Here is a 27966-nt window from a genome sequence, read left to right on the forward strand (position 1 = left end):
AGCAATATTGATTCTATGAATACACCTGCTTTCCGAATTGTTCAAAGCACGTTCTCACCGGCTGAGCAACAGCTGAGTTGACTTTGGAAACAGTGAAGTTGATTTCGTTTTGGTTCTCGGATTTAGCGTAAAACTTGAAGGCGAGAAGTCCAAGCGAAAACCTATTTCTCTTCTTAGTCATTATTGTGACACCATTATATGAGTTTTGTGTTAAACTGGGGCTGAATTAATCAGGTAAGGCTCTGCCAAAGTCACAGTAGTCTGGAAATAGCTCGAAAGGGCCACGCTTACGTGCTGATTCTAAAACCCACTAGAGGTGCTATATGAAGATATATGCTGGTAGCTTTCAGAAGATAGCCGGAGGAGGGTTCTCAGCTCATATTCAACCCGCATTCGGATCGACTAACCGTCTGTGCTTGTTAATTTCCGTTTGTTTTCATGAATTTATATGTAACTACATATTTTAGAGTTTGAGAGCATCTGGTTAAAACCTAGAAATTTTTTTGTTGTAGATTTAAATGATGTTTGCCTGGTTTGAAGTTACACTGTTTAGTTGGCTTCGATTGTTCAATAGTACACGGTTTTACGTTTTTAAATTTCCCGTCAAGAATTTAACAATATTTTTTGACACTTAATCCGGAGCTGTTGGGTTTTAACAAAGTTATATATATGATGGATGACACAGAAGTGTATAGACCGAAAGGAAGTCTCGTTTTTTTAAACACAAATTAAAAAATTGAACTGTGAGACTATTACAAATATCAGTCCTATCGCGCTCGTCAACTTTGCTCGACAAACGCTGGTTAAATTATTTCGGAGCGATTTTGCCAAGAAAAGCAGAAACTGTCAAGAGAAATCCAAACCTCAGTTTTAGACACCATACCGTGGAAACTGAGGACATCTATAGATGAAGATTACCAGGCCCCTTGTTTATACTCTGTAAGGAAATGAAGTTTTGACTGAAGACTTTAAATTCTTTTGGTCGGTTCCGTATTATAATCCACCTAAAAACATTTTATAGCTGTTTTGGCTTTCGTTAGGCCAAGGATAAAGAAGTGCGGTTTCTAATTCCAAAGTGGAAAAACCGCCAAAAATAAATCCTGGCCAATCACGCGCATACAATACAATCGGAGCCACTATACAATAGGCGTTAAGCACTGGATAACACTTACTAGTAAGTCTCGACGGGTCTTTCTTTCCAGCCTTAGGTTATTGATTTTCAGGCTTAGATGAAGAACTGGTTGATAAAACTCTTGTACATAAACAAGTGGAAACACTTAAAGCTACGCTGAATTAATAAATCGGTTAATTTCTAGACTACTGTAAAGAGGGTCCCCAATAGGGTTCTTCAATCCCGAAATCTCGACCTAAGATTTCTAGCAATCCCGTAATCCCGAGGGCTATTTTTGGCATCCCACCTCCCGCGCATACTTTTAATCCCGAATCCCTCCCTGATTTTACTTTAAAATCCCTAATCCCGAGCGTCAAACTAGGGATATCCCGTATCCCGGAAAACCTACTGGGGACCCTCTGTAAACTGTTTTTCTTTCTGTCTTTTGCGTTTTCTTGTGTAGTAATAGTAGGCTATTTCCGAGTTCCAGAAGCCCTCACTTTCAAAGCAGGGCCAATGGCTAAATCTTTCTTCCGAAAGTGATTTTTAATTTGCATGAGGAGTTAAGGGGGTCTGGTGCATTTCGCTGACGGAAATGGCCTAATCTCGAGTTTCGAGGATAAAGTTAAGATTTTTAACCGATCATCACACTGACAAGGTAAAACCTTTGTTAATGAAATCTATTTACTACCAGATAATGGGGTCTTAGGGTCAACAATGCAACTTAGCCAATGGTGAGCGCAAAAGTTGAGGGTTCGAGAGGTGGTTCTTTGTCAAGGTGAATCGTTTCTCTTTACGTGACTTCAGAGCCATTAGCAAGCGAACTTTTTGCTGTTGAATACTTTGACTATGGATAGCTTACAACATCATAACGACCACTTTCTCTCAAATGCGTTCGTCTTTAAATAAAAAAAATTAGCGTGCTTTTAACCCTCTGCAAGTAAACTATAAACGGCATTATAAACTTTTTTGTCTTTTCGGTCATCCTCTTCAGGTCATCAATGACCTTCTTATTATTTTCCCGAATATCTTAACATGCTATTTATACATTTCCGTCAATGCATTGGAAACCCCAAAATTTTGTGAGTTCTTACTTATAATAGCAGGATCTGGTAAGTTCAATGTGAAAAATTCAACTTTTCAAAATCGCAAGGAAATTGATAAAAAAAAACTCCGAAAAATTTCATGGGAATTGAATAGTAACGTCAACTAGAAACTCTCGCACTGGTATCGTATCAGCGTAACCTAAGATTTGCTGGGAAATTTACTCTAATCTGCCATCATTTAAGACGTTTTAAGGCTAATCTTAAACCATATGTGTATTTCATAATTTCATTCTATTTCTATTTGAATTTTTATGCCTCTTAGAAAATGTTTTTATTTTTTAGGAAGTTAATTCATATAGGGTCCACCTCTTTAATTTCCTTTTCAGGGTATTATTTCTGTATTTTTATTTCTTTGATAACTTAAATAAAGTATCATCAGGCTTTTTTCATTTGAGAAATACATATTATGGATTTGGTATGGGAAGGGCATGATCGAAGGCTAAATTTACCCTTGAGGAATCCACCCGTCTTTAAAAAAAAAATGAATGGATTGTTCTATCAACTCTAAACACACGACTGTAGTATCGTTAATTAGTGCTAATTGGTCTTAACCCCTGAAGCCATGTTATCCAATAAGGCATGTTATAATTAAGTAATATGACTGATTTTAAAACTGAGTTTAATATAATTTTTCTATGTTGATTCGCTGAATGTAATTTCAGACAGCACTTTTTTATTTTTTTGCTTGCAGATTAACGGCCGTGAGGTTGGATCGCTGCGAGTGGAATCTGTACACCACTGCGGTGGTCAAAACAAGCCCTTAAAACCGTTGTTAACACGACAAACTTAATCCAACAAGTTCCTATTATTGACAGCTGGGGGAAGGCTGCCACGACAATCGGTTCTGACCGACTTTCTGGAGTCGTTACAGTATAGTGGAGGGTTTTTTTTTATCCAAGGTGGTAAGTTATTTTTTTTTATATAAGCAAAGCAGCAAAGCTAAGATTCCGAGCAACAATTACAAACGTTTGGAAGGAAGCTTATTGAAGTGTCACATTCGCGCAATTGTTCCTCTCATTTCTGGTGTACGCAGAAGAGCGAAACGCAATTGAGATTTGTTCCTACAATCCCTGATTATTTTTCAGTCCCATTAATAACTGACTACATAGGCAACTGAAGTTTATGAAAAGAGTCAATGGAAAGATTTGTGCACACTCACGTTGTCTTAAACTTGGCTCGCCGGGTAAAATCGTAAGAAAACTGGACAAGGCAAAGAGTCACATCTTTCGCATTTGTCGACCGCAGACAAAACAGTGACCATTTTCGAGTTCCAAAAACCCTTACTTTCAAAATGGAGCCAAGTGTGAGACCTCTCTTGAGAAAATGGCTTTCATTTGCATGAAAATAAGAAAAAAAATTCAAAGGCTTCGCACCCACCTTTGCTTTAAAATGGAACTCGGAAATGGCCTACTTAATTTTATTGTTTCATGTTTTTTTTCTTAATTGAAGCCAGTAATGAGTAACACCGACAAATAAGCTTCAGGAGTTTCTTTTAAAACATTTATTACATTAAGATAAATATTTAATTCAGTTTTCAACTTCTAAGTGGTAAACGTCTCGCTCCAAAAACAAAAAAGAAACAATCAGAGAGTCAAGGGAAACAATCCACATAAAAACGTGTAGAACAATTTACCGACTTACTCCGCATCAATCCGAGTGCAGATTTTAAAAGAGCTGTTCCTTTTAAGAACTCATGCTGTTTCTTGCAAAAGAAAACGAATTAACATAAGCAGTAGGCATAATTTTCACAAAAATGTACAGATTTGTTTAACCAGCCAAGAGTTGCCACATGGTTTACACCAGTGTACTACTTCGCTCTAGCTTGTCTTTTCCTGTGGAATTGACAGAGTTAAAAATTATCAGGCATAGAGAAACAAGTGCTACAAACGGCTTGTAAAACTCAGCACAATCTTTTTGAGGGGGGGGGGGGGGGTGGGGGGGGCGCCCTAAAGCTCTTTTAAGAAGACTCTTCCCGCGCCCGCCCCTCATTTCAGCATGTCCCGGATGAAAGACACCGAGATCACTGTGCAATACAACAGGGGTCTATTTTTCTCCGCTTTTTTCAAGTTGCAAAAGTAGGAAAGAAATTTTTCATATATATCCTCGAACGATTCATTTTGCTTTCGGGTGTTTTTAGGGCTGTATTTACGTATCTTACTCAATGTGCAAACAGAACATAATACACAGCCACACTTCTGGTAGTAGTTTTAATTACACGAAGTGAATGTATGCATTAATATTTATAAGGTGAAAAAAATTTGAAAGCTGAACACAGCTGTCGAAAATTTACGTTGAATAGATTAAACTTGTTACTGCACCAATAAACTTCAGTTCCATTAAATGTTCGGATTTCTGTTGGGTAGGAAATGTTTGCCTCGAGATTTTTCAGAATTTACTTCCTTGAAATGAGTATTGAGGGCCATGCATCTTTGCTCCCAATTTTCTCCCTTCTTAAATTTGAGCCGTGGGAACTAATAACCAGATTGGCATGGGTTTCAAATGACAATCGACTTAAACTCCCATCTGTTACAGTAGGTTCTGTTTTTTTAAGCATTTGCCCGAGTATTTACTGAGATGATATCTGTTGACGAAGGACGGTATTTTCTCAATCAAAATCCTAATTCAGACGAAACTATTTGTAGTTTTAGGCAGAGGTAAGATAACTTATTGTTGCTAACCGAATAAGTAATTCTTACTGCACAAGTTTGTTTTTTTTTTCTTCCACCATCTTTAATTATTTCTTATTTTAATTAAAGGCCCCCATTGCTGTCTTTAAAATGAATGCGTTCGCGATCGGCACCGCCGAAGGTGATTACTGTAATTGGATCAGTGTTCAGCAGCAGTTGCAGCACTCATAGTGTCTTGATTTTATCTTTCTTAACAAAAAAAATCAGCAACACTCTTCTATGATGAAGATCTTATAGCAGCAACAATTCAAAGAGGTATGCCAGTTTTAAGATGAATGCAAATTACTTTCAGTATGAAAATTAACGATTGCTTTAGTCGTTTTTAGTGGCCGCTTAATCTTTTCTTTTCTCTTGTGTCTTTTTTAAACGCTTTCGTTCGAGACTAAACAAAATTCTAACTTTACAAATTTGAATTATAATGAAAAGGCCTTGTGAGTATGTTTTTGTACCTCAGAGTTCAGTTCTGTTTTAAAGAAATCACTCACGTTGAGACTCAGAATGAATGTTGACCACAATTTGTAGTTAGCAATGACTGCTACAGGGTAAACGTAACATTATACTAACAAAACGTTTTTGTTTGGCAGTCGGTTGTGTATAATTCTTGTAGCCTCAAATGTTTTAATATCACAAAGGTGGAAGAAAAGGAATAAATACTCTAATTCTTATTTACAAGAACACTATACCAAACGTTTGTATAGATTTTCATGTTGCTCTCTTGTCCTCGTGAATCTACAAACTTTTCGTTTCGTTTTGTTGTCGACTGAACGGCCGCTTACATGAAAAAAAATTTGACTTAGATCCTAGCTGGAATTCTAGACCGGCTCGTCCAACAAAATATCTTCTAAACACTTTTTAATAATTTGAAAAGCTATGAATGAGATGAATACAGCCCTGTTTAAGTCCGAGTCAATCTTAGTGGCAGGTTTAATCTGCCTGAAACTGCATGCTTACTGAAGATCCCAATTGTGCAAAATAGACTAGACATAACAAACAGCCGAATTACATTTTGAATGAAATGGTAATCTTTGTCTAAGATCTGTGTCAAAACGCAGGAAAGAAGCGACTTCCCTCATAAAAGGGTGAAACATTTAGTGAAATGAAGCTATCTCGCCTTTTTATATTTTCTTACATGCTATATATATTAAAAAAAATTAAAGTTCTTGCCTGGAGACCCTCCCCCACCATGCTTTTCATTTCTTTTTGCTGGTCCCGACAAACTGGCAGCCTGAAATAGGCTATAATTTCGCGTGTTTAATTTTCGAGGTCTTTTTTTGCAAGTAGTTATTTTCGCATTTTTTCAGTCATAAGTTCGCCCGAAATTATTAGCAGCTGGAAAGAAATTCAACCCATTGCTGAAATTAACCATGCGAAAGACCTCAAATTTCTCCTCAAGAAATCAATGACCGTAACATCTTAGGTTCCCTTCAGTTTGTGGCCGACATAACCAACAAACTTTAACTTTTTTAATTATCGATTCATCTTAACTCCCATGTTGGCCTCGACTGGTTACTCGGAATTTAATCATTTACCACCAAGTGTTCTGCAAGAAAAAGACAATTGAAACTAGGCGAATATTATGGGCAAATTCTTTACGTCAATCTCATTTGTTGATAGAGTTTGTGTTCCCTGCTAGTAAAGGTCTCGTTTCCGTGGTATTCGACGGGCGGGAGGAAAAGAATACCTACCCCATCCCCCCCTAAGCCAGCATTTTGCCCTAAGCGAGAGGTAAGTGTTAATGTTGGCTTAGGGGAGGGGTAGGTGGGCATTTTGTCCCCTTTTCTTTAGTATTTGGCCGGCGAGAGGGAAAGAATACCAGCGAAAAGAGGGGAAACTGCTCACCTACCTCTCCCCGATCCCTAAGCCAGCATTTTGCCCTAAGTGAGAAGTAAGTGTTAATGTTGGCTTAAGGGAGGGGTAGGTGGGCAGTTTCCCGGAAATATATAATGAACCGAAAAGAGACCTGGTAGCAGGGAAGATGTTTTTGTGTCTTCATAGGCAAATTCTCTAGGTCGATTTTATCTGTTGGCATAGTTTCTGAATGTGTCTTCATGGGCAAATTCTTTAGGTCGATTTTTATTTGCTGATTTTTATGTGTATTGAAAACTATTGCACTGAGTTCTTTAGGTCGATGCTAAAGTTTATTGTTGATAGTTTTTTTTTGTGCGTCTTCATCAGCAAATTCTTTAGCTTAGGTCAATTTTATTTGTTGATAGAGTTTTTACTGTGTCAACTGACTACTGCACTGAGCTCTCTCGTGTTGAGACTATAAATCCTAAGAAACCCTAAGGGCCTGTTTACATGGAGTGGGGGACCCCGGTCTAGTGGGGTTGGTTTCTTTTGTTTTCACGCTCTGGGGGACACAAAACAAAAGAAACTTACCCCACTAGACCGGGGTCCCCCACTCCATGTAAACAGGGTCTAAGACTAACCAATACCGAATTTCTCCTAACAATATGTCTAGATAGCAGCAACAATATGGATAGTCGTATAAACATAACAACTTTCTTTAATTTTCCAGACATGTTTCGACGGTACATCCGTCATCTTCAGTGTTACATATTTTGAAATCGCCGTTGAATTTAAGTTCAGAGTTTTGTAGAGCATCCTGCACACCAGACTGCTTCGAGATCCTGGACTCTGCAGCCACTAAGTACCAAGTGAAGCTTAAGGAATCCACGTTTATAAAATGGGAGAAGCCCGATCTCAACCAGCAGGCGAAACACGTTAACCTGACTCTCTTGCTGTAAAGAACTAAACGTCACTCATTTAATTTTTTGTTTTAGTGCGCAATATTGACAACGCGATGTAACGAACTTTGTAAGATCGCGCGCGCTTTAAATTCAACGGCGATTTCAAAATATGTAACACTGAAGATGACGGATGTACCGTCGAAGCATGTCTGGAAAATTAAAGAAAGTTGTTATGTTTATACGACTATCCTTACAATATCATTTTAGTAGTCAAACATAAAGGTGATGAGAATAAAGGACATTATTTAGTAAGTACAAATTAGTGATTGTTAAACACATTGTCCTCATCCGTAGCAAATGAGGAACAGTTTGTCTACGGCGCATGCGCATAAACCAAAATTTTTGTAGCGCCTCCATTATCGTCGTTTCGCATGGAATTGCGACTGGTAGTGGTTGACTGTCTAGGAAAGGGACAAACTTAATCCGTAAAGAGTGCTAGGTGAATAGCCAAATTGGTAGTGGATTTTTCCCAAAAATGGTGCGTGGTTTATTTCTGTGTAACTCTAGCAGGATTCGGAATATCCAAAAAGAGTATCTATGAAGATCTATCATTGCCAAATTTGCTGCTTACCAACTAAATAGCTTAAATTGAAAGCTAAATGGGTCCAGGAAGGTCAATATCTTATATATAAGTTTACAAACGGAAGGAAAAAGACCAAAGCGGTCGTCCAAAAATTAAACCCTACAGTGAAACTTCTATTAAGCGGACACCCTCGCCCGGGAATGCTGTAGTGTCCGCTTAATACAGGGTGTCCGCCTAATACAGGTTTCAATAGATAAAGTCATAAGAAGTGTCAAATGCCATTCAAATGAATGATCTAGTGAAAACCAGATTGTCGGAGTGGGAAGCACAAGCAGAAGAACCAAACCAATCACAAAGCGTGGGAACGTGCATTGTGATTGGTTTATCCTTCCGCTTCCGCTTCCATTGATTCTGACTTCTAATCTGAGGCTAAACCGATTCTGAAACTGATTCTTATTCTGAAATGTTCTTAAGTTAATTACGCACAGTGGTGTACGTTAATTAAGAAAAAGGATGTGAACTTGACCATAATTCTGAGGAAGACAATTTTATGCTGTAACCGTTCGATGTAAATTAACATTGATGAATGCTCTAATTGTTCACAGTGACAGAATGGCTTAACGTAGCCCTTGCTATACGTACGAATTTTGAAAGTTTTTTTATGCTTGAGTTTGAAGAAGACAATTTTGTGCCGTTAACGGTTCAATGTAATTAAACATTCGTCCATCCTTATAGTTCACAGTAGTTCACAGCGACAGAATGGTTCAAAACATTGCCCTAGGGGTACGTTCGGATTTTGAAAGTTGTTTTATACCGAGTACATGTAATGGATTTGTTGAATATCATTACTTGGCCGAGAGGAGTCTTAAATAGGTCTGTTGGAGATAGAACTGATGTTATGACGTTACCCTCTTTGTTTAGCCCGTTGGAAAAACAGGTGCAAAAAAATGAACTGCAATGGCTTTGCAGTTGTTGCTCTCACATATTATTAGGTCGGTAGTCCCGAGTAATATTTTTTCTTAGCCAGTTACATATAATGGTAGAGAACAATAAGGTTTTTTTTTTTTTAACTTCTTGCATGTTCTTAGAAAGGACGTTTTTAACAGTTACTAATATCTATTTGTCGATCTTATACAGTCAAGCTCAACACGCATTATTAATATTATTGAGCCGTCAATGTCAGAAGTTCAGCGACATGCAAATCTCATATAGAATAACAAAATCGAACCAAAATAGTCACAGCAAAAAATATGAACTGTCTCAACAGTAAATATAGGGTCATAAATAAGATTGAAAGTCAGTGAAATAGAGTTCTTAATTACTTTGTTAGACGTAAATGGAGTTGCCAAAAAATTAATATCTTCCATATTTTCCCAAAATAGACTTCGTTATAACTTCCTAGTATTTTCAAATTCTTCCTGTGAAATCTCCTCCGCGTCGCTTTCCACGGACAAATAGTGTATCAGCCGTTCGTTTAGAAATATATTTTACAGCGACAAATAATTATCTTCAGGACGGACATTTCCTGTAGAGAAATTTCCCTTTAAGTTGGTTTTGTTGCCGTAAACATTGCTCCACCGCCTACACTAATTGTTCATCGCTCAACCATTACGATTTTTATTTGCATATCTACAAAAACGTTCCACCGAAAAGTCAGACCTGTCAAACTCGAAAACTTTCCCGCTTGGAAGTTCGTTGTTTTTGAAAGCAAACCACAGATTTTTGTTTAAAAAAACAACACCTTAGAATTCAGAAAATTGCTGCAGGAATCGTAACAGGTTTACACGGTGCCGTACGCCAAAAAGGGGAACTGGCTCTCGCGAAAATCTATCAAAAGCAGGATTTAAATTATCCTTTTTGATTCCAGTGACCGACGAGTTGCCTGAAGGTAAGTAGTAATTTTCTCGTGTTTTGTCGATCTTCTTGAGATTATTTGTAATGAATCAAGAAACGGCCATGGAGTGGTAGTCTAGAGTGTGGCGGATAAGTGTAATGGAAGCCCTTATCAAAGTAGTGTTTCCTATAGTACATTAGAAAATTGTGACCCCCAATCCTTGATCATATTGGAATTTGCACGAGTGCAAACAAGGGCTCGAGCGATTATCTAAAATATGTTGGATATAATTGAAACAATGACAACTACGATTCCTCAGTTTTGAAACCATACTCCATGAATTTCGTTTCAACTGATTGTCAACCCTTGCAATCCTCGGCTAGTTCCAATGGCTGGTGGATCATTCCTTAGAGTAACGACTCCCTTATCAATTTCATAGGCAAGTAACATTCATCGACAAATCAGGCAAACCTGCTACTCATACCATGTTTATATTGACAGCTGTGGGAACTTGAAATAGCTGATGCCTTCCTTGGCAATAGTCTAATGAGTCCATCCAACTAGAGTTCATCTGATTACTGAATCAACTATTAAATTGAAGGGTTTTACAGAAATCTGTAACACTTCAAGCAAATCAACAACGTTGCGTTGATATGTTGAAGTTTTCGGTTTTTCGCCCGGTAGAGTTTGAAAATACATTAACGATCGTGTTATTCGCCTAAGGTCTTGCTTAATAAATATAAGCTAATAACAGTACTTAATGAGAAGAAACGAGAGATAAGATTAATTGATAATCTATGACTTTTAATGACAATGATTAATGCTTTGTCTGAAGATTCGCTTAATCCGAGCTAAGCGTGACTGAGGTTAAACGTTGCCTGTACTAAATTTGCATGATGAGTGTGTCTGCACTTATTAACACAAAATATTCGCAAACGCTTATGCTTGTCAAAATAGCATGCTTTAATATTCATGATTTACATTTTAATCAGTTTTTGATGTTTAACTATTAAAACAGGTACGTCAGATAAACGCGACGGGTTCATGACTGTATTCAGCAAATTTAAGAAAAAGAGAGAAATAACGCTATATTTCATGAAAGGTTTTCTTTTTAAAAACACTTTGTAACGGTGCGATTGTTTATTGTCGAACTCCGTGAAAACCTGAAATATTTCAGGAATGTTGACCGTGCAGTGAACAGATTCACTGCAAAGGACACACAAAAAGGCAAAAAAAACCACAAACGAATTATTCTCTTGCTTGATTGCCCTTTCACTAGGCTTTTCCAGACATAGTAATACATAGAGATCTTTAACCTGTTACGGGCATAGTAATGTACAGAGATGTGGCGGGAAACTGAGGCGAAAAAGGGCGGGGGCTAGGAAGAGATGAGGCTTTTTTTCCCATCGCTGTCCCTTTCGCAGATTATTTTCGCTTGGTTAAGTTTGCTCTACTATCTGAGAGACTGGCACAGGCTACCCTTTCCCTTACGACAGACTAATATTCCAGAGCTCTCACCGTTAGCAGCACGCGAAAGAGGACGCGAGAGCTGGCTGGCAAAGGAGAGCGGACGGGTAAAAGTTAGCCTGGGACCAGGCTCCGCATTGGCGGAGAAAGGAAAAAAAATGGTAGTCTAGAGAGGCTAGGCCACCGCTGGGCTCACTTCGCTCGCCGATATTTTCAAAATATGACCCCGTTTTTTGCCTTTCCCCCCTTCTGCGGAGCCTGGTTGTTGTTGTTTTTGTTCGTTTGATTTTACTTTTTTATGTACGCAAATTTATAAAACAAAAATTTTCACTGATAAGCTTCGACTTTCACACTATTAAGTTCTACAATATGGTAATCTGACACCTTAAAGCTCCGGATATTTTTTAGTCTTATTTTACCCGGACAACTAATTCTTTCTCACGTTATTTTAACCTGTATTGAGGAGAGTTACAACCTAGTAACAGTATTTGTGAATATGGGTTTTCACAAAGTATTCCGCTAAGACTCGCGTCTCAAAGTGGCCTGCAAAATCGATAATGGTGCATACACTCTTTTCCTTAGCAAAACAATATAAGGTCATCGAAAAGATAAAAAGAATCAGCGAAGAAACCATAACAAATAATTTAAGTCTACGATATTTTTTTCTAACCTTTTCTTGCAAAACAATATAAGGCTATCGGAAAGATAAAAAAAATTCTTTAGGCAACGTAGAGACATATTAAAGAATCGATTTCGCATACAATATTTCTAGTATTCATTAGAGAAGATAGAAAATCAGCCACCCTTTCTTATGAAGTGTTTTCACTATTTCACAGCATTTCGTATTTTATAAGCAAGATTTCGAATTATACTACTAAATCAATTTATAAACCCTATGTTATATCAGCTTTTTCTTGGCTTTCCGTTCTTTTATGAATTTCATTAAATTATATTATTGATTGTGATCATCTTATTATAAATCATTACTAGAAAATGATACTTCTTGTAGCTGTTGTTGGTCCTGTTTTTTTTCTTTTTTACATGATAGCCAGTTGACACCTTGAAATATATAAGTTGATAAAAAAACAATCAGACAAGCCAATTTATGGCTGAGAAAAGCTACTCTCCCGTGTTGAAATAAAGATAGACTAATGCCAATCACTCTTTCGCTGTCTCCTCCGAGGCTGAATATTCCTATCATGAGCTAAAGATTTAATCAATATTTACTTTCGTAGATGTTAATAATCTTGTTTGCGAAGATACTGCTCTGTCTCTTCAAGGCGAATGAAAAAGATCGGCAGCAGTACTTCTCAGGAAAGATTTCTGAACAGGTTAGATTTTTTTTTTTTGCGCTACGAATTATCCACGCGTAATGTTGCACAGTTTTAATAGTTTATTTTTAATAGCTTTTTCTTTCATTATCAGAAACCGCTTGAAATTGCTAATTTGTTAAGTCAGCGAGCTGAAGCTGTTTCGCGCCCCACCAGCTATCCGTTTTTGATTATCCACCAGTTCGTTTTATTCCCTTCAATAGTGCTACTCCTCACTTTTAAATAAATCATAATGAAAACTAAATAACCACAACTCGTAGATTACACAATTTTATATTTTTGGACGCTTAAGTCGATTGATAGTTGTGATCCTCCATCTATATCATTTATATGTAGATGACGACACACTACTGGGTGCTAATTGTGGTTTTTATTCCTAAAATAATCTAAGACAAGTTGAAAATCAAAAACATACACGTTTTTTTTAAAATCCCGAGGTAGTTCCTTGCTATCTCCTATGATTGGCCAGCTCATAGCTGTCCAAAGCTTAACCTGCGAGCTGATCTATTTGGGGGATATCGTGGGAAGTAGCTAGAAGTCACTCGGAAGCGGCCCGTGAAAGCAAAACCCCACTTTGCCGCTCGCTGGCGCTCATTTCTTCAGTTGTCATTTAAAATGGAGAGCTTGCGTCCAGGCTACACATAGCCAAGATACTTTAACTGAAAGAGCAGTGTTACGAAAACAGTTCGGCATGGTTTTGTTTGAATTGCGCTTATTCACAAAGTAGTCTCTACGAAACAGCCGACTGACAAAAATCAGTCTCTAAGGTAGACGCATGCCAATAAATCAATAGTTTTGGGGGGGGGGGGGGGGGGATTTTTCCCAAATAACACAATCAAGCTCTATAGGTTGAGCGCAGACGCTCCCTTCCCTCAAGAAAAGGCCGGGGGGCCTCTGTACACAGGCTATCATCCAGTGCAGTAGCGCGCTAGCACCTTACCCAGTTGAACTATGAAGACCCATGCATTGGGAGCCGACCGATCAGACCAATTTATTGAGTTCATCTTAACTCGTGAAAGGATTGAAACATGGAATTAGGTAATGTGAACTCTGGAAATACAAACTGCGACAGTCATTTGATCTTCATTTAAAAATTTGCGGTATTTGCGCGGTTCACATCCTGTTCATTCCATTCTGAATATTGGCAAAATATGTGTCCTTTATTCGTCGTTGTCTGCATAATGAATATCTCTCTACGCTGTTTACACGAAAGCCAATACAGTGAAACCACGAATTAACCGGCGAACCTCTATGTAACGAAGTCCTCGACATAACAAACGATTTTCTTTACCCCAGTAATAGTGAAATATATGAAAAAGAACCACGATATAAAGATAAATTTGCAGGCCCTTGCCCCTTCGTTAAATCGAGGTTCCACTGTAATATAATTAGTTCGCTAGCGGTGATATTGGTAACCCAGACCTGCTCAATGGTTTTCCACTATTTCATCCCCTTTGTCTTATTTAGTCATTTATCTGATAGATACCAATATTAAACACCGCCTCAATAAACTTTCTGAAATTGGCAGCCATAACCTTTTAACTGAACGCTTCTACCATATGGCATGTTCTTGTTGCTGTTGATTAGCGACATGACGGAGAAGCGTAAAAAGCTTCTCTTAGAGAAAGAAATCGTGCCCTTCGTGCCAAATTTTCAATTTGCGCTGATTTGAGTGAGGACGGTTGTCTTGGGCACGTTTTATAAACGTGTGGAACTTAGAGTTCTTCATGCTATCGAGTTGTAAAAACCATTCACCAGTTTTGTGTGTAAAGTTTTCAAACATTCTGATTCTTTTTATTTATTTACAAAATGTACAAAGTGTTGATAATACGACGTGAAAACGCCTGTTTTTCTTTCTTTCTTTTTTATGTAAACGTTTTCACTAATATTTATTATTTTTTTCTTTCTGTCTTTCCCTCCCCCGTTTTTTTGGGTTTCTCAGGTGCTTTCTTTGTCGCTGCCATTACATTTGCAGAAGCTGCTTGAAATTTTTATCGATTACATTTTTAATGGGGCATATGAAGACTTGATGAACGGAACACTATTAACCATAATTCTATTATACAGAAAAATCATTTTAAGCACCGGGTGATTAGTTTTATTTCGTAAAGAAATATAAACGTTTTGTTTTCAATCATGATTTTCACATTTTAGAGTGATTTCCTTTCAAATTTGGCTGACCACGAAGTGACTTTGAATAACTGCACCTTCGGTTCGTATTTTTTCTCGTTGTTTAAAGTGGCTTTCAAATGTTGTTGCCTTAAATTAGACTCCTGTCTGAAAATGTTGAAACTTGACCTCCCAAAATCTCCATTCAATCCACTGTTAGAGCCACGGTGAAGGCAGTTTTCTTAATTCACGCGAAATTTCCTTGAAATACTTTGAAAGGCAGTTCTAATTTCCGCTATCGTCTCGGTGTAATATATGTTCATTTTAGCACCTAATATAATTACTATACACCTGCGAATTTGTTTTCAGTACAAGTTATATCTTTTCTTTACACCCGTCAATCTATGTTTTATATGAAATTGTTTCTTCATCTTTTTCAGTAATTTCTTAATGTGTCCTTTGATTTCTTATCACATAAAGTTACCCTGGGTGCCAGACACTTTTTATGCGCGGTTCCCTGCTTTCGGTTAAGTCTTTAAAATGACTTAACCGCTCTTGGCTTCGGCCTTAGGCGCCGAAGATGCGTCGACCCTGCGAGAATATACTTCTGATACCCTGGGTGTATATTTCCTGATCATGGTGCTCCCTAATCCCTAAAGATCCTACCCTAAAAAATGTTTAACAGTTGGATTAACCAGCCTTTCAAAGACCTTGTATTTTTTTCTTAAGAGTTCGTCTGGCGCGCGTACGAGAATAAATAAAGCAAAAGACTAGGATTTGGGTCACATTGCAACTCTGACAGGTGTATGTAGGGGTGGGGCTCCGAAGGCCTGGGAATCCTCTTCCCCCATTTTACAACCAACTGAGGTCAGCAGGGCCGAGATGAATTTTTTGCAGGGCAGGCCTCCTATTGTGATCTCTTATATCAAGGCCCGGTTGAGAGCTTCCCTCCACACCGCCTGCCCCTTTGCTTAAGACTCTGGGTCCGCTAGTGTGCAATGTACTCGGCTTAGGCCACGTTCACACGGCACTGGACAAATCCGTTTCGACTGCCCAAACTGCCCACCTACCCCTCCCCTAAGCCGAAATTAACACTTGCTTCCCACTTTTATAGTGCAAAATGTTGCTAAATGTTTTATTTTAGTAGCCTTAGACAGAAGATTTGACGTAGTATGAACTTGGTACGCGGTCGCGTTTTTGGCATTTAATTGACCTTCAATTTTTTCTCAACTGCTTATCTATCATCCGTAATTGTGCTTACCACTTTTAAAATGGCATATCCGAAAAGCTAAGAAGATCAGTTTCAATCTCCTTTAAGATCTATTCAAACAGTATTCTGGAAAACGAATACTGACTTGCCATTAAAACGCCCAAGATTATCAGTCCTTTAATTGCCATTAGTTTATACATCATAAATTGAGTCGCTTCTGAGAAGGTGCAGTACAAAAAAACCTTTAGCCCACGGCAGGGTCTTAAATGTTTAATCGTTTCAAACCTTTTAAAATGTTTTTGTATTCAATTATTTGCTCCTTTTTTCATTTCGGCTGCCGCAATGTGTATAATTAATAATTCGAAATAAACATAATCAATTACGAACAACGTACCCATCAAATTCTTAATAACACAGAAAAAAATTGAGCTGCGTGATGTAATATAATAAGAAAAAATCACGCAAAAGCAGGAATGAAATTTCTCATCTTTAGGCATCGAAATCTTCGCCACTTAGTCAAGCTGCTCAAGCACGTATTTCAAGATTACGAAACTATCTTTACGAAAGCGGAAGACTCTTGATCAAAGCGGCTGAGCTTATGTTTTCGTCCTAAGCGAATGTATTTTGCTAATGGAGCGTCAATGGTGGTCTTATTTATTTTATTCTCTACCAAAAAACCGTGAATGCCTACGAAAAACGGCTTAATTAAAATGAATAGAAAAAGCGGAATTAATAGCTTCAAGGGGTTGCGCCTACTCAGATTGAAAAAAAAAAGGGTTTCTCGCGCGTGGTACAAATGGAAGAAAAAAACATCGGAAAGGAGTTTTGCTGGAGGTTTAACGTCTTAAGGCCATAATAGCGACATAACCTGATAATTGCTCCTAAACAATGGTTCATTTCCGTCTATAAATGCGATAATGAATCGCCACCAAACAAAAGTGGCTTCCTAAGGTCTGTTGGTTCAGTGGTCAATTTAGGTTGGCGGCCGAAACGTGTTACCCGAATGCAAATTTACTATATATATCATTCAAAGCCGGCAGTAATTACACAGAAGACATTTAGCTTGTTGCCACACAACGAAGGATTCTTGTGCGTTTTACTCTCTGGACAATTTTTGACTACACAGTTCACCATTAATTGGATGAGACAGATGAGGAACGCTTTTAGTTGGTAAACCGTTTTTCTGTGGCCTTCCTTGACCCAATTCCTGGGTTATTTCTGAAAAAAAAAACAAAGAAAGAAAAAAACAACAATAACAGCAGAGTCACCGAACAAAACGTTCCCCTTTTGGTTACTCATTTATTCATTCATTTAACCTTTCAATATTCGATATTTTATCTATAGCTTTCTTAAACGTGTTATGACTAATTCAATTTGGTTTTCAACGAAATCAAAGCGACGACGTGACATTTCGAAAAGCCTCTCTTACGGAAAGGTTCATCATGCTGACATAAAAAGCATTGTTTCTTTTTTTTTTTCCCAGATCATCGAAACTCCTGTCAAGATGGAGGATAATAAGACGATGAACATCTCCGCTTCCTCCGCTTCTTCTCCCGCCGACGATGAACATATCGGAAAACCAATCTACTATACACGGCTTTCTTGTTACGTGATAATCTTCATCGTTGGTGTTATTGGTAATACCCTGGTCTGCCTCGTGGTTTGCCGGCAAAGAAAAATGAAGAACGTTACAAATTATTTTATATTCAATTTGGCCGTGACTGATCTATCAGTGCTTCTGATTTGTATTCCATTCGATTTTGGAGAGATTGTAACGGAGACATTTCCCTACGGCGCGTTTATGTGCAGACTTATTTATCCTCTTCAAACTCTCGCTACAACTGCGTCGGTTGGAACGCTAGTTGCAATAAGTCTTAATAGGTGAGTCCTTTTGCAGTTTCCTTGTCTTTCGATAATCATACTTGTATGGTGTTTATAGGTTTATTGGCAACTGGGCTGTTAAATACAGTCCCCTGCAGCCGAGCTCAGTGGTACAGCTCCTGGACAAGAAACCACAAGGTCTTTGGTTCAATCCACATCCTATTTCGGTGTACTCGGTATTTTTTCTTCCGTGCCGCCTGTGTCACTGACTTAAAAAAACTGATATCTTTCTAAAGTCTAATGATTTTTTAAAAACTCCACAACCGTTACCGACGAGTGTTTTTTTTCTTCCTTCCTATGGATTTCTAATTTTCTCGATAGAAGTGCAAATATGTTTACCTTTAATTAAAATTACATATAAAGAAGAAGCAAGCCATTCGTGCAACTATGTTAGAAAATGGGTAGTTTTTATTTTATTTTTTTATAAAAAAATATTTAAGAAGATTTGTACAAAACAAATGAAGCTCCTCTTGAATGTAAGGCCAAAAGGCAAAGATCTTAATCTCGTTTACAGTCTTTACATGTATTTTAACAATGATTTTGTTCCTCTGCTAAAAGCTTTCTTGCGTCAGTGCCCACTTTCGTCACCGAGGTGGAGTTCAGCCTTTGTGCTCAACAACAGATCCCACTGAAATTAAATAGATATATTTTTTTCTTTGCTATAGTTTTGTTTCTTAGCTTTTCAACTTTATATCTGGCTAAAAAAAACCATCTACAACCAAATAAGATTTGGCTAAAAAAAAAACCGAGTTATCATAAGAACGACGTGCTTGGTTTTAGGGTCAGATATTGTATTCATAGAGACTTTACAATTGTATCCAGGTTTTTTTGCTTTTTATAAACTAGACACGGCAATTAATCAAAGACAAATTTCTAAGTGAAAAGCGTTATTCACCTCAACCTTGTTAGCTGTCTTTCACAATAGCAATTAAGACCAAGGCACGAAAATGGGTCATTTGAAAAGGGGTCATTAAGGGCTTTTGTGACAAAAGAAAATATTATTTTTTTCATTAAAACTGGTGCAATACAATAACTCGTAAGCGAGGTTAAGGAGAACTATTAGTCAAAATGATTTGGGAATTATTATTATGATTATTATTATCATTGTTGACTTTTTTTCCTTCCTTCAAGAAAGGAAGGGATTTTGTCTCTGACTTTTGCATATAACAAGGAGCTCAGAGAGTTTCTTAAGCTTTACTGCTGTCTTTATCTGATTACATAACTGTTGCTGAAGTTTTGTGCTTAAAAAGCGTTTCAAATCATTACAAACCATATAATTACCGTGTTTTTTTCCTCCGAGCGGATTTCCGAACCTGATAAGCACTTTTCTTATAGATAATATAGTTTCGAGATAGTTTGCTGACTTGAGGCGAAATCTTGGATGGGTATCGAAAGAGTCAAATGCAGGTGGTTTTTGCGTATCAGCACCCCAGTTTCAAAGCAATCGTAAACAAAATGATCCGGCGTACACTAGTTCTCTGGTTTTGACGCTACACTGGAAAATGATCTTGGAGAGTTTTAGAAACGTCGTCATGTTTTCCAACGTTTTCAAAAATTTCTTAAAATGTTTTCAAGCGAAATTATACCGCGTTTTTTTTAATAGCCAAAGAGTTTTATTTTAGTGGTAGAATTCTGGAGAAGTAAATTCTGTCCTCAAAATTAACGAGATGATTTTTTCAGCATGGACCAAAGATCCAATTTGGCCTTTTGCAAGAGAGATCGGATACCTCTATAGATATAGATTTCATATAGCTTTTTTTCTGGCTATGATCGATACTATCGTAGCTTTATCATCTCGATAAGCACTTTGCCAAAGACAAAAAATATGACTTTTTGTTAACCTGCTTGATAACAACTTCCATCTTCTTAGTAAACATTAGTAAGGCGGTATTAAGGTTGTGATTTCGGAATCTCTTGTAGAAAATACAATCGGTTCTAATTTGTGGGAAGGTTTTTGAAAACTCGAGGGTTAAATTGCAGTGTTTGATTGCGGAAGGTTCAAATTATTGGGAGGGTAAGGAAGCCGGGGGTTAAAGCTCTTCTGTAATGGATTTCCTTTGCTATGCTCAGTTGTGATTGGCTAAACAATCGAGCGTCACTTTCTCGACCAATCAGAGATACCGAAAATCTGCCAATGAAACTGGGATGTGGTTGCACGCGTTTTCCTGCGCTCTTCGAGTGGATTTCCGTTGCTATGCTCAGTTGTGATTGGCTAAACAATCGAGCATCACTTTCTCGACCACATTGTCAGTAATTTTCAAGGAGTTATAATAACTCCTCTAGTGGGTTAATTTAACTCCTTACAGTGGAGTTATTTTTGGGAGAGTTATTTTAACTCCAAAAAGGAGTTTAAAGAACTCTTTTTCGGGAGTAAAAGTGCCCCCAGATATTGAGGAGTTAAAATAACCCCAAAAAAGGAGTTATCTTGTACCTAAAATTTTTACTCCACTTTCAGAGTTAAATTAACTCCAAGAAGAGTAAAAACAACCCGTGTAAGGAGTAAAAATAACCCCATTTCGGAGTTATTTTAACTCCAAACCGGGAGTAAAAAGAACTCTTTTTCAGGATTAAAAATGAGCCCAAATTCGGAGTTAAATTAGGAGTTAAAGTAACCGACAAAAAGGGGTTATCCTGTCCCTACAATTTTTACTCCATTTTTGGAGTTATAATTAGTCCCTAAAAATTACGGTGCAATCAGAAGTAATCAGAAATCTGACAATGAAACTGAGATGTAGTTGCACGAGTTTTCCAGCGCTCTGCCGCAGCTGGCTTTATTTGATTTGAGCCGTAATTGGTTCAATGGATTCTTAGCCGCTGTTGTGATTGACCAGATATATATATATGCTTTTAGTATTTCAACGTACAACAGGCGGACCACTCTGCTATAACAGCTAGATAAACTGCTCCATAGCCACAGTAAATTTCGGTCACAAACTTTTCTGACATTTTACACTAATCTTCCAGACTCAGGTACTAAGATAAACAGATGTGTAAATACACTTAAAAATTATTTAACAGCTCATTTACGGCTGATGTTCAGTACAGTTTCAAAGCAAAACATCACAGGCCACCCTCGGGTAAACAAAACAAATTAAATCATTTTACTGATGAAGGGAATTTGTTTAAAATTCTGGCCCCAGTTGTTCAAAAGCTGGATAGCGCGGATGAATCTCTACCCAGTGGATAGTGGAATTAGTTTCCTTAATACTTATCCGCTGGATAGAGATTTATCCGATGGATAGCGCTATCCACCTTTTGAACAACTGGGTACAGGACTCTTTACTTAGTGACCAAAGTCGAGAAAAAAATTTGAGGTCAAACCTGGTACTCGAACTCGGGATCTCTCGTCCCGATCAGACGTGGGGACATCTCATGCACAAATGCTACGCACTACTCTCTTTTTTTTAAGAGAACTTTCAGGCTGAAGCGGAACATGCAAAGGACACACCCGAGGCTCAGAAAAGAGATGTTTTTTTTTTCACTACTTTTACTTTCCTAAATCAAGAAAAACTCAATCACATAATGTCCTACATGGAATCACGGTGCATGTAAAAATGTTGTTCTTTCAGGGGCACGCAACGAGAGTATAGTTCAAAACCACTTAAACATAGCATTGTTAAACGTAGTTTAGTATTTAAACGGTAGATATAGGCATATTTTTATCCCCTAAAAATTTTTCATCTGTTCGGATTTCCTAGCTGAAAGTCTAGTGATCCGAAAATTATAGGGATCAAAACCTACCTTCTCGAAAATTCCAGCCAGAAAAAAGGCTCCCGAAAATTCTAGGTGACCTTTTTAGGGTAAAAATCCGTTAAAAATAGGCAATTAGACCATTGTTTACATGTTCGAAAATCCTAGGAGAGGCAGGCAAGCAAGAAATTTTGCAACAACTGTTCCGAAAATTCTAGATCTCAAATCGTCTTCCGAACAGGTATTTTCCGAAAATTGTCGTTGGGTGCCCCTGTTCTTTCAACACATTCCTATTGTGTATGGTCAATAATACACTTAGATTGTACTTGTACAATTCATTAATGTGAAAACTATAATCATTGTCTTATCTTGGCTATATGTAGCTTAAAAGTTATCAGATTTCTGTTATTGAAATTTAAGAACATCCGTAAGAACATTTCCAGGCTGAAATTTTCAGAAAATAAGAGCGGTCCATGCAGGCTCAACTAGAAAACCGAACGTTCTTCTAAAACAAAAATAGTGTACATGTATCCAGCAATGTCAGTTTGTACTCAACAAACCACATGACACTAAGCTTGAATCTCTCTCTCTTGATGTTTTGTAGGTTTATGGCAGTAGTGTACCCCTTACGTCCTCAACTAACAACACGCGATGCCAAAAAGGTGATCGGTGTGATCTGGCTGTTTGCACTAGCTCTCGTGTCACCATACATCGCTGTATTAGAGTTAAATAAGAAAAACGTGTGTATTGAAACATTTGAAGATAAAGGACTTAAAGCTGGAGCCTATACAATTTCTATTTTTCTTCTTCAGTATGTGGTACCTTTATCAGTTATTGGATTGTCGTACATAAGGTGAGTAAACTGGTGTTTATTTTTTGTTTACTGAGTAGTTTTTAAAGGGAGAATGGCTAGTTTAAGTAGAGCCTTGTGAAACTAAATAATATTAATAGACCTTTCCCTCATTCCTGTAAACAAAGGCACTAAGTCGAGGCCTGGGTGGACAAAATAATATGATTTCTATGGAACTGTCCACCCGAACCTCGACGTCATAAACTGCGAGCAGTCCCTCAGGAGGCCAATTGGCTCTCTCCAGTCCTGCCGAGCTTAGACTCGACTGACTGGAGGGACTGCTCGCAGTCTATCGACGTCATTTCTTTATGTTTGCTTATTGGAGCGGAATGTAGCCTGCGTAGCATGGCGGTTTTGTCGAGCCGGGCGCACGAGCGGCAAAGCCGTTGCTCCCACCACAATCTCCTCGCGGTTTCTCTGCCCTCCCGCGTTTATTACTTAGCGCGCCCAACCAAAACCGCCCTGCTATGCAGGCCAAGCGGAATGCGGGAAAGGTCTATATACTTGGTTAACTGTTAATAACAAAAACACGTTTAAGCCTTTAGGGGCTGATAAGGTTACTTCCTATTTTGACAGGAGAAACCTCCTGAGGTAACGAAGACCCACTTCGAATACAATGAGACATACATCTCGTCGCTGATAAAGAAGTCGCGCGTCGTGCAAAGGACTGAGGAGGGGGAAGCCCTCTTTCTTCGTGCTCTCCCCGTCCTTTTTCAGTTCCCCAGAAAGGAGCCGCGTCGCAAGCTAAGGATCGAAAACCCCATTCTCGTTGACCTAGGAGCCCATAAGCAGGAGCTAGTAACTTACATGTACTCGTGTCACGGCGTTTTCACTCCCAGTTTATTTTTAGAACGATTTTGGCGCCCATTTAGAATATTTTTCAGGTCCCACAAAACCAAAACCCCTGAAAATGTCATTTCTGACCTTTTATAAATGACGTTCAATTTTGCTTTGTCTCATCTTATATTTATAATGAGCACATGAACGAAGTGGAGCTTCAATTTTCGCTGGAAAAAGTATCCTAAAATGTATTTAAAAATAAACCGGTCCATGAAAATGCCGTGTGATAGTCTCGAAGAGCTTGTTGGCAGGGTTATAATACGTTATCGTTCAAACTGTTGTTAAAACATGTTTGTCTTTACAGAATTGGCAGAGATCTGCGAAGAGACAAGGGTTCTTATTCAAACGATACTCTCCAACGAGACCAGGAGAGAGAGGCTCATAAAGTTATGAAAATCCTAACAGTTGTTGTCATAGTGTTCGCGCTTCTTATGCTTCCTAACCACATCGTCTTTCTCTGGTTTGATTTTGGCGATGGAGGTAATATACCATTACATAAAGTAACTTACAGAAAGCCCCATGCAAACAAACGCAACATTGTTTGCCAACAACTCAATTTTGGATGTTACATGTTGCGTTCGTTTGCACACCCTTTTCATGTCGTTACATGTTGTTGCGTGTTGAATGGAGTTGTTGCGGAAAGTTTGTAGACTACTAGTAGTCCCCAATTTTTCCTTACAGATAGTAGAGCGAGCGAAACGCGAGCGCGCGTGAAAATCACCCCACGCGAGAAAAGGCGACACGCGTGAAAATCACTCGCCGCGTATCGCATTTTCTCGCGAGGGGTGATTTTCACGCGCGCTCGCGTTTCGCACGCTCTACTATCCCTGAGGAAAAATAGGGGACTACTGGTAGTCTAGAAAGTTTGAAACCGGTCAAGCATTTGAGCCAACTACTCCCAACATTTCTTTTGTTCCGGGATCGCCGAAGCGTAGCGCAACAATGTTGGATCCATTTACACAGCTCTTCCAACATTGTTGGGGCCTCACACGCGCATTACACATGGTTTACAAAGATTGTATCCTTCCCATGATGCACCGCAGGTCTCAACATTGTTGGAAGTTGTTGCATCCGTTTGCACACCCGACTGCCAACACAGACGCAACAACTCCCAACAATGTTGGCCCGACAATGTTGGGAGTTGCTGCGTCCATTTGCACTTAGCTTAAGGGTGTACGAGTTTCGTGGATTAAAAGCTACACATGTTATCAAGGATACGTTAAAACCGTGCAAAGGAAAGGGGCCCAGATTCTTTATTGCTCACTGCATAAGAAGTCAGAGAAATTTGATTCTTGATAAAGTTAGGAAAAATTTGTGTTCATACTGCAACCGCTGACATCATTCGAGGAAACAAATTCTTTATATTTGATTCTCCAAATCCAGTTGAATATCTATCCATAAAAAAAAGTATTGAAATCTCAAATTAAGCGTTGGCAGGAGCCGACATTTCATCCCGGTGGTAATAAAAAAAGTTGAAGAAAGTGTGAAATGTAAAGCCAGTAAAATTCTGTTAGAGCCGGTCAGGGAATAGTCATCGAAGTTTTTTCTTTTCAGTGAGTCGCAACACTGCCTCTAGAAAGCCAAGATTAGGATGCTTTCTCCTTTGTCTAACGGCTAGCCTCCCACGCAGACGTTCTTGGGTGGTTCGTGACGCGTTCCTACCCCAGGAACGTGTGACGAACCCCTCAGAGCGTCTGCGTGGGAGGCTATCTAACGGGAGACTAGATGGTAATAATAAACAATGATTGGATGAGGTTTTTGTGATATCCGCAATAATCAAGGTCGAGGTAAGTGTTATCAGCCGAACCGAAGGCCAATGCTCATAACACTTACCGAGATCTTGATTATTTGGAATAACACACAAATCGAATCTAATTATTCAACGTGGACAGACTGCAAATTATAGTAGTTGCTAAAAAATACATCTACGTGTCGTAACTGTTCATCAGTCGGATGCCAAAAATGTCTGCAATTCCACAATTGGTTTCGGCTCCATTGAATCCTATACCGATTGAAGAACATTTTAAGGAGAGCCACCTACAATGTGAGCACAGTCACAGACAACACATATAAGTGAGGAAAATAACGCAAAGTAAAATTAAAACGTCAATTAAATAAATAAATAAATAATGCACGCGCACAAAACAAAACTGCGCGCGCATACGTACCAAAGATACAACTGAAATACAAATTGCTAATCTCATCTCCTGCAGGGCTGCACCATACTTCTCGACGATAAGACCATGGCGATTGAAGAATTATTAAACGATTTTTTGATTGGTTTCAAATCTAATAACTGTTTTAATATACATTGTTTTGAAGAAAATAGCGACAAATATACCGTCGCAAGGAACACAGTTTGATATTGCTCTTGGAAATCATGCCTAATTCCAGCATTAACTGTAGGTTCTTGGCCAGTGAGAACACTGATAATGAGTTTAATGTATAATAAATAATTTCCTTTGCAGCTAGTAACAAGAACGCGGATGGCATCTTGGCATTGTGTCAGATATGTGTGTATGCAAACAGTGCCTCCAATCCGCTCATTTACAGCGCTGTAAACGAACAATTTAGGGAGGGTTTCAAGAATTACTTCCGCTCCTGGATAGACTGTGTTCTTAAGATCAAAGGCAGTAGAAGAAAGGATAACATGAGGACAAATAAACGGCGAACAAAAGCGAAGCCTGTTGGAGGATGTTCGTTTTGTGGGCAAAGCGATACTTCGTTGAACGGGACGCTTTGTAACAGTACCAACAACTCTTCACAAGCCAATAATAACAGTGATCGGTCTGGAATGTTACAATGGGAGTCTTCCGTAACAACAGCGCAACATTCTGAACAATGCGACGAATTTTTAACAACTGTGTGACAGTATGATTCATAAACATGAAGGACTCCTGAGAAAGAGATTTAAAACCTGGCCTTACAGGACAGTGTAATATAGTCGCAAGGGATTCAGCCATTTACACTTTCATACTAAAAACTAGCGGAAAAAAAATTAAGGTCTTTGTACAATCTCATTGGCAGTGTTCTCTTCTGTTCGTCCCCCCGGGGGCGGGAATTGACGGAATAGTAGGAGATAGCCCTGGGAGCAAGGTTGCGACTTTAAAATGTTTCGTGTGTATGTATTGAGCTCTTTTTACCCTATTTTGATTTTACTGAGAGATTGATGGCATTTATTTTGATATTATATGACGTTTTGCTGTTAGCTTTCTTTTCCTCACACGGTTCCAATCCGATAAAAGTCGCTGTGGATCCAATCACTATGGTAAAAGTCACTGTGGTTAACAGTGAAAAATAACTGAAGTTTTTTACTTCCGCAATTAATAAATCGCTTTTATATGATAAAATTGATCAGGCATGTGCAAATACGGCCTCTGATCAGGGGCACCCAACGAGAATATAGTTCGAGAATATAGTTCAATATAGTTCGAGAATATAGCATTGTTAAACGTATTTTGCACATTATTTAAACGGTAGATATAGGCATATTTTTATCCCCTAAAAATTTTTCATCTGTTCGGATTTCCTAGCTGAAAGTCTAGTGATCCGAAAATAATAGGGATCAAAACTTACTTTTTCGAAAATTTCAGCCAGAAAAAAGGCTCCCGAAAATTCTAGGTGACCTTTTTAAGGTAAAAATCCGTTAAAAATAGGCAATTATACCATTTTTTACAAGTTCGAAAATCCTAGGAGAGGCAGACAAGCAAGAAATTTTACCACAAATGTTTCGAAAATTCTAGATCTCAAATCGTCTTCCGAGCAGATATTCTTCCGAAAATTGTCGTTGGGTGCCCCTGTCTGATCAAGTAGAAGTTGGGAGAATCGCATTTTTCAGAAGATTCCTCACTCAAACTTTTCTCCAATTAATATTTTTCCTGGCATACAGTGGGTCGGCCTGCCTGTTCTAAGCAGGGGTAAACGCATGCGCAAAAGATGTCAATAACTCAACCTACTTTTCAACCACCAGATCCTACTCTCTTTTGTTACAAGTGGATACCGTTCAGAGACTAGATAAGGGGGCTTAAATAACTACGACGACCTCTGCAGCGAAAACGTGACTAAAAATGAAATTGGGATTTTATGATACTTTGTTGTGTTTGTTTAACCTCTCTCAATTTGTCAAAACATAACAATGGTCAAATGTAGGCGAACTTTCCGAGAGCTGAATCTTAAACTCTTAATTTATTTCCAAAGAAGAGAAAGGAAAAATTGATTGTCGTGTGTTCACGTCCTCCATGAAACGTCTTTAGAGACCTTAAGCAACTTCGACGACGACAGCAGTGCAAACGTGACTGAAAAAAAAAAAGAATTTGCATCCTTTCAAACTTAATCGCGTCTATTTGGAACCGCTCAATACGTGAAATGTAGGCGACTTCTCCTGGAGTTGAATTCTCAAGGGCTTTAATTTATCCATGTTTAAATAGAAAAAAGAAAATTTGTCGTCTTATGTCCATGGCCACGTCCTCCATAAAACGTCGCATTGGGAGGTTTTACGTCGTAGTCGTGCAGTGGATGTCAAAGAAATGTACTAAAGAGCGTGAAGCACGTGCAGAGTTGTTGTTTTGCTCATAAAA

General features: G+C 38.4%; 1 protein-coding gene across 2 annotated transcripts; it reads left to right on the forward strand.

Moving 5' to 3' along the window:
- Positions 1-2924: 2924 nt before the first annotated feature.
- On the forward strand, positions 2925-27687 carry LOC140924876 (galanin receptor type 1-like). 2 transcript variants are annotated; one of them, XM_073374867.1, is made up of 5 exons: positions 2925-3119; positions 17612-18009; positions 22304-22552; positions 23694-23869; positions 25858-27687. In XM_073374867.1, exons 2-5 carry the CDS (start codon positions 17633-17635, stop codon positions 26256-26258), a joined length of 1203 nt encoding a protein of 400 aa, XP_073230968.1. In that variant the 5' UTR covers positions 2925-3119; positions 17612-17632; the 3' UTR covers positions 26259-27687. The 2 variants fall into 2 exon arrangements, with proteins under 2 accessions (XP_073230968.1, XP_073230969.1); XM_073374868.1 differs by lacking the exon at positions 2925-3119 and adding an exon at positions 9997-10065.
- The last annotated feature ends 279 nt before the right edge of the window (positions 27688-27966 follow it).

This window comes from Porites lutea, chromosome 14 (genome assembly GCF_958299795.1).
Source record: "Porites lutea chromosome 14, jaPorLute2.1, whole genome shotgun sequence".
In the NCBI taxonomy this organism is placed as follows: Eukaryota; Metazoa; Cnidaria; class Anthozoa; order Scleractinia; family Poritidae; genus Porites; species Porites lutea.

Bases quoted from the DNA above. Each gene is read 5' to 3' on its own strand.
- LOC140924876 (XM_073374867.1), top strand. From the start codon at position 17,633: ATGGAGGATAATAAGACGATGAACATCTCCGCTTCCTCCGCTTCTTCT. The intron at 18,010-22,303 runs GTGAGTCCTTTT...GATGTTTTGTAG, and splicing joins GTTGCAATAAGTCTTAATAG to GTTTATGGCAGTAGTGTACC. The intron at 22,553-23,693 runs GTGAGTAAACTG...TTGTCTTTACAG, and splicing joins ATTGGATTGTCGTACATAAG to AATTGGCAGAGATCTGCGAA.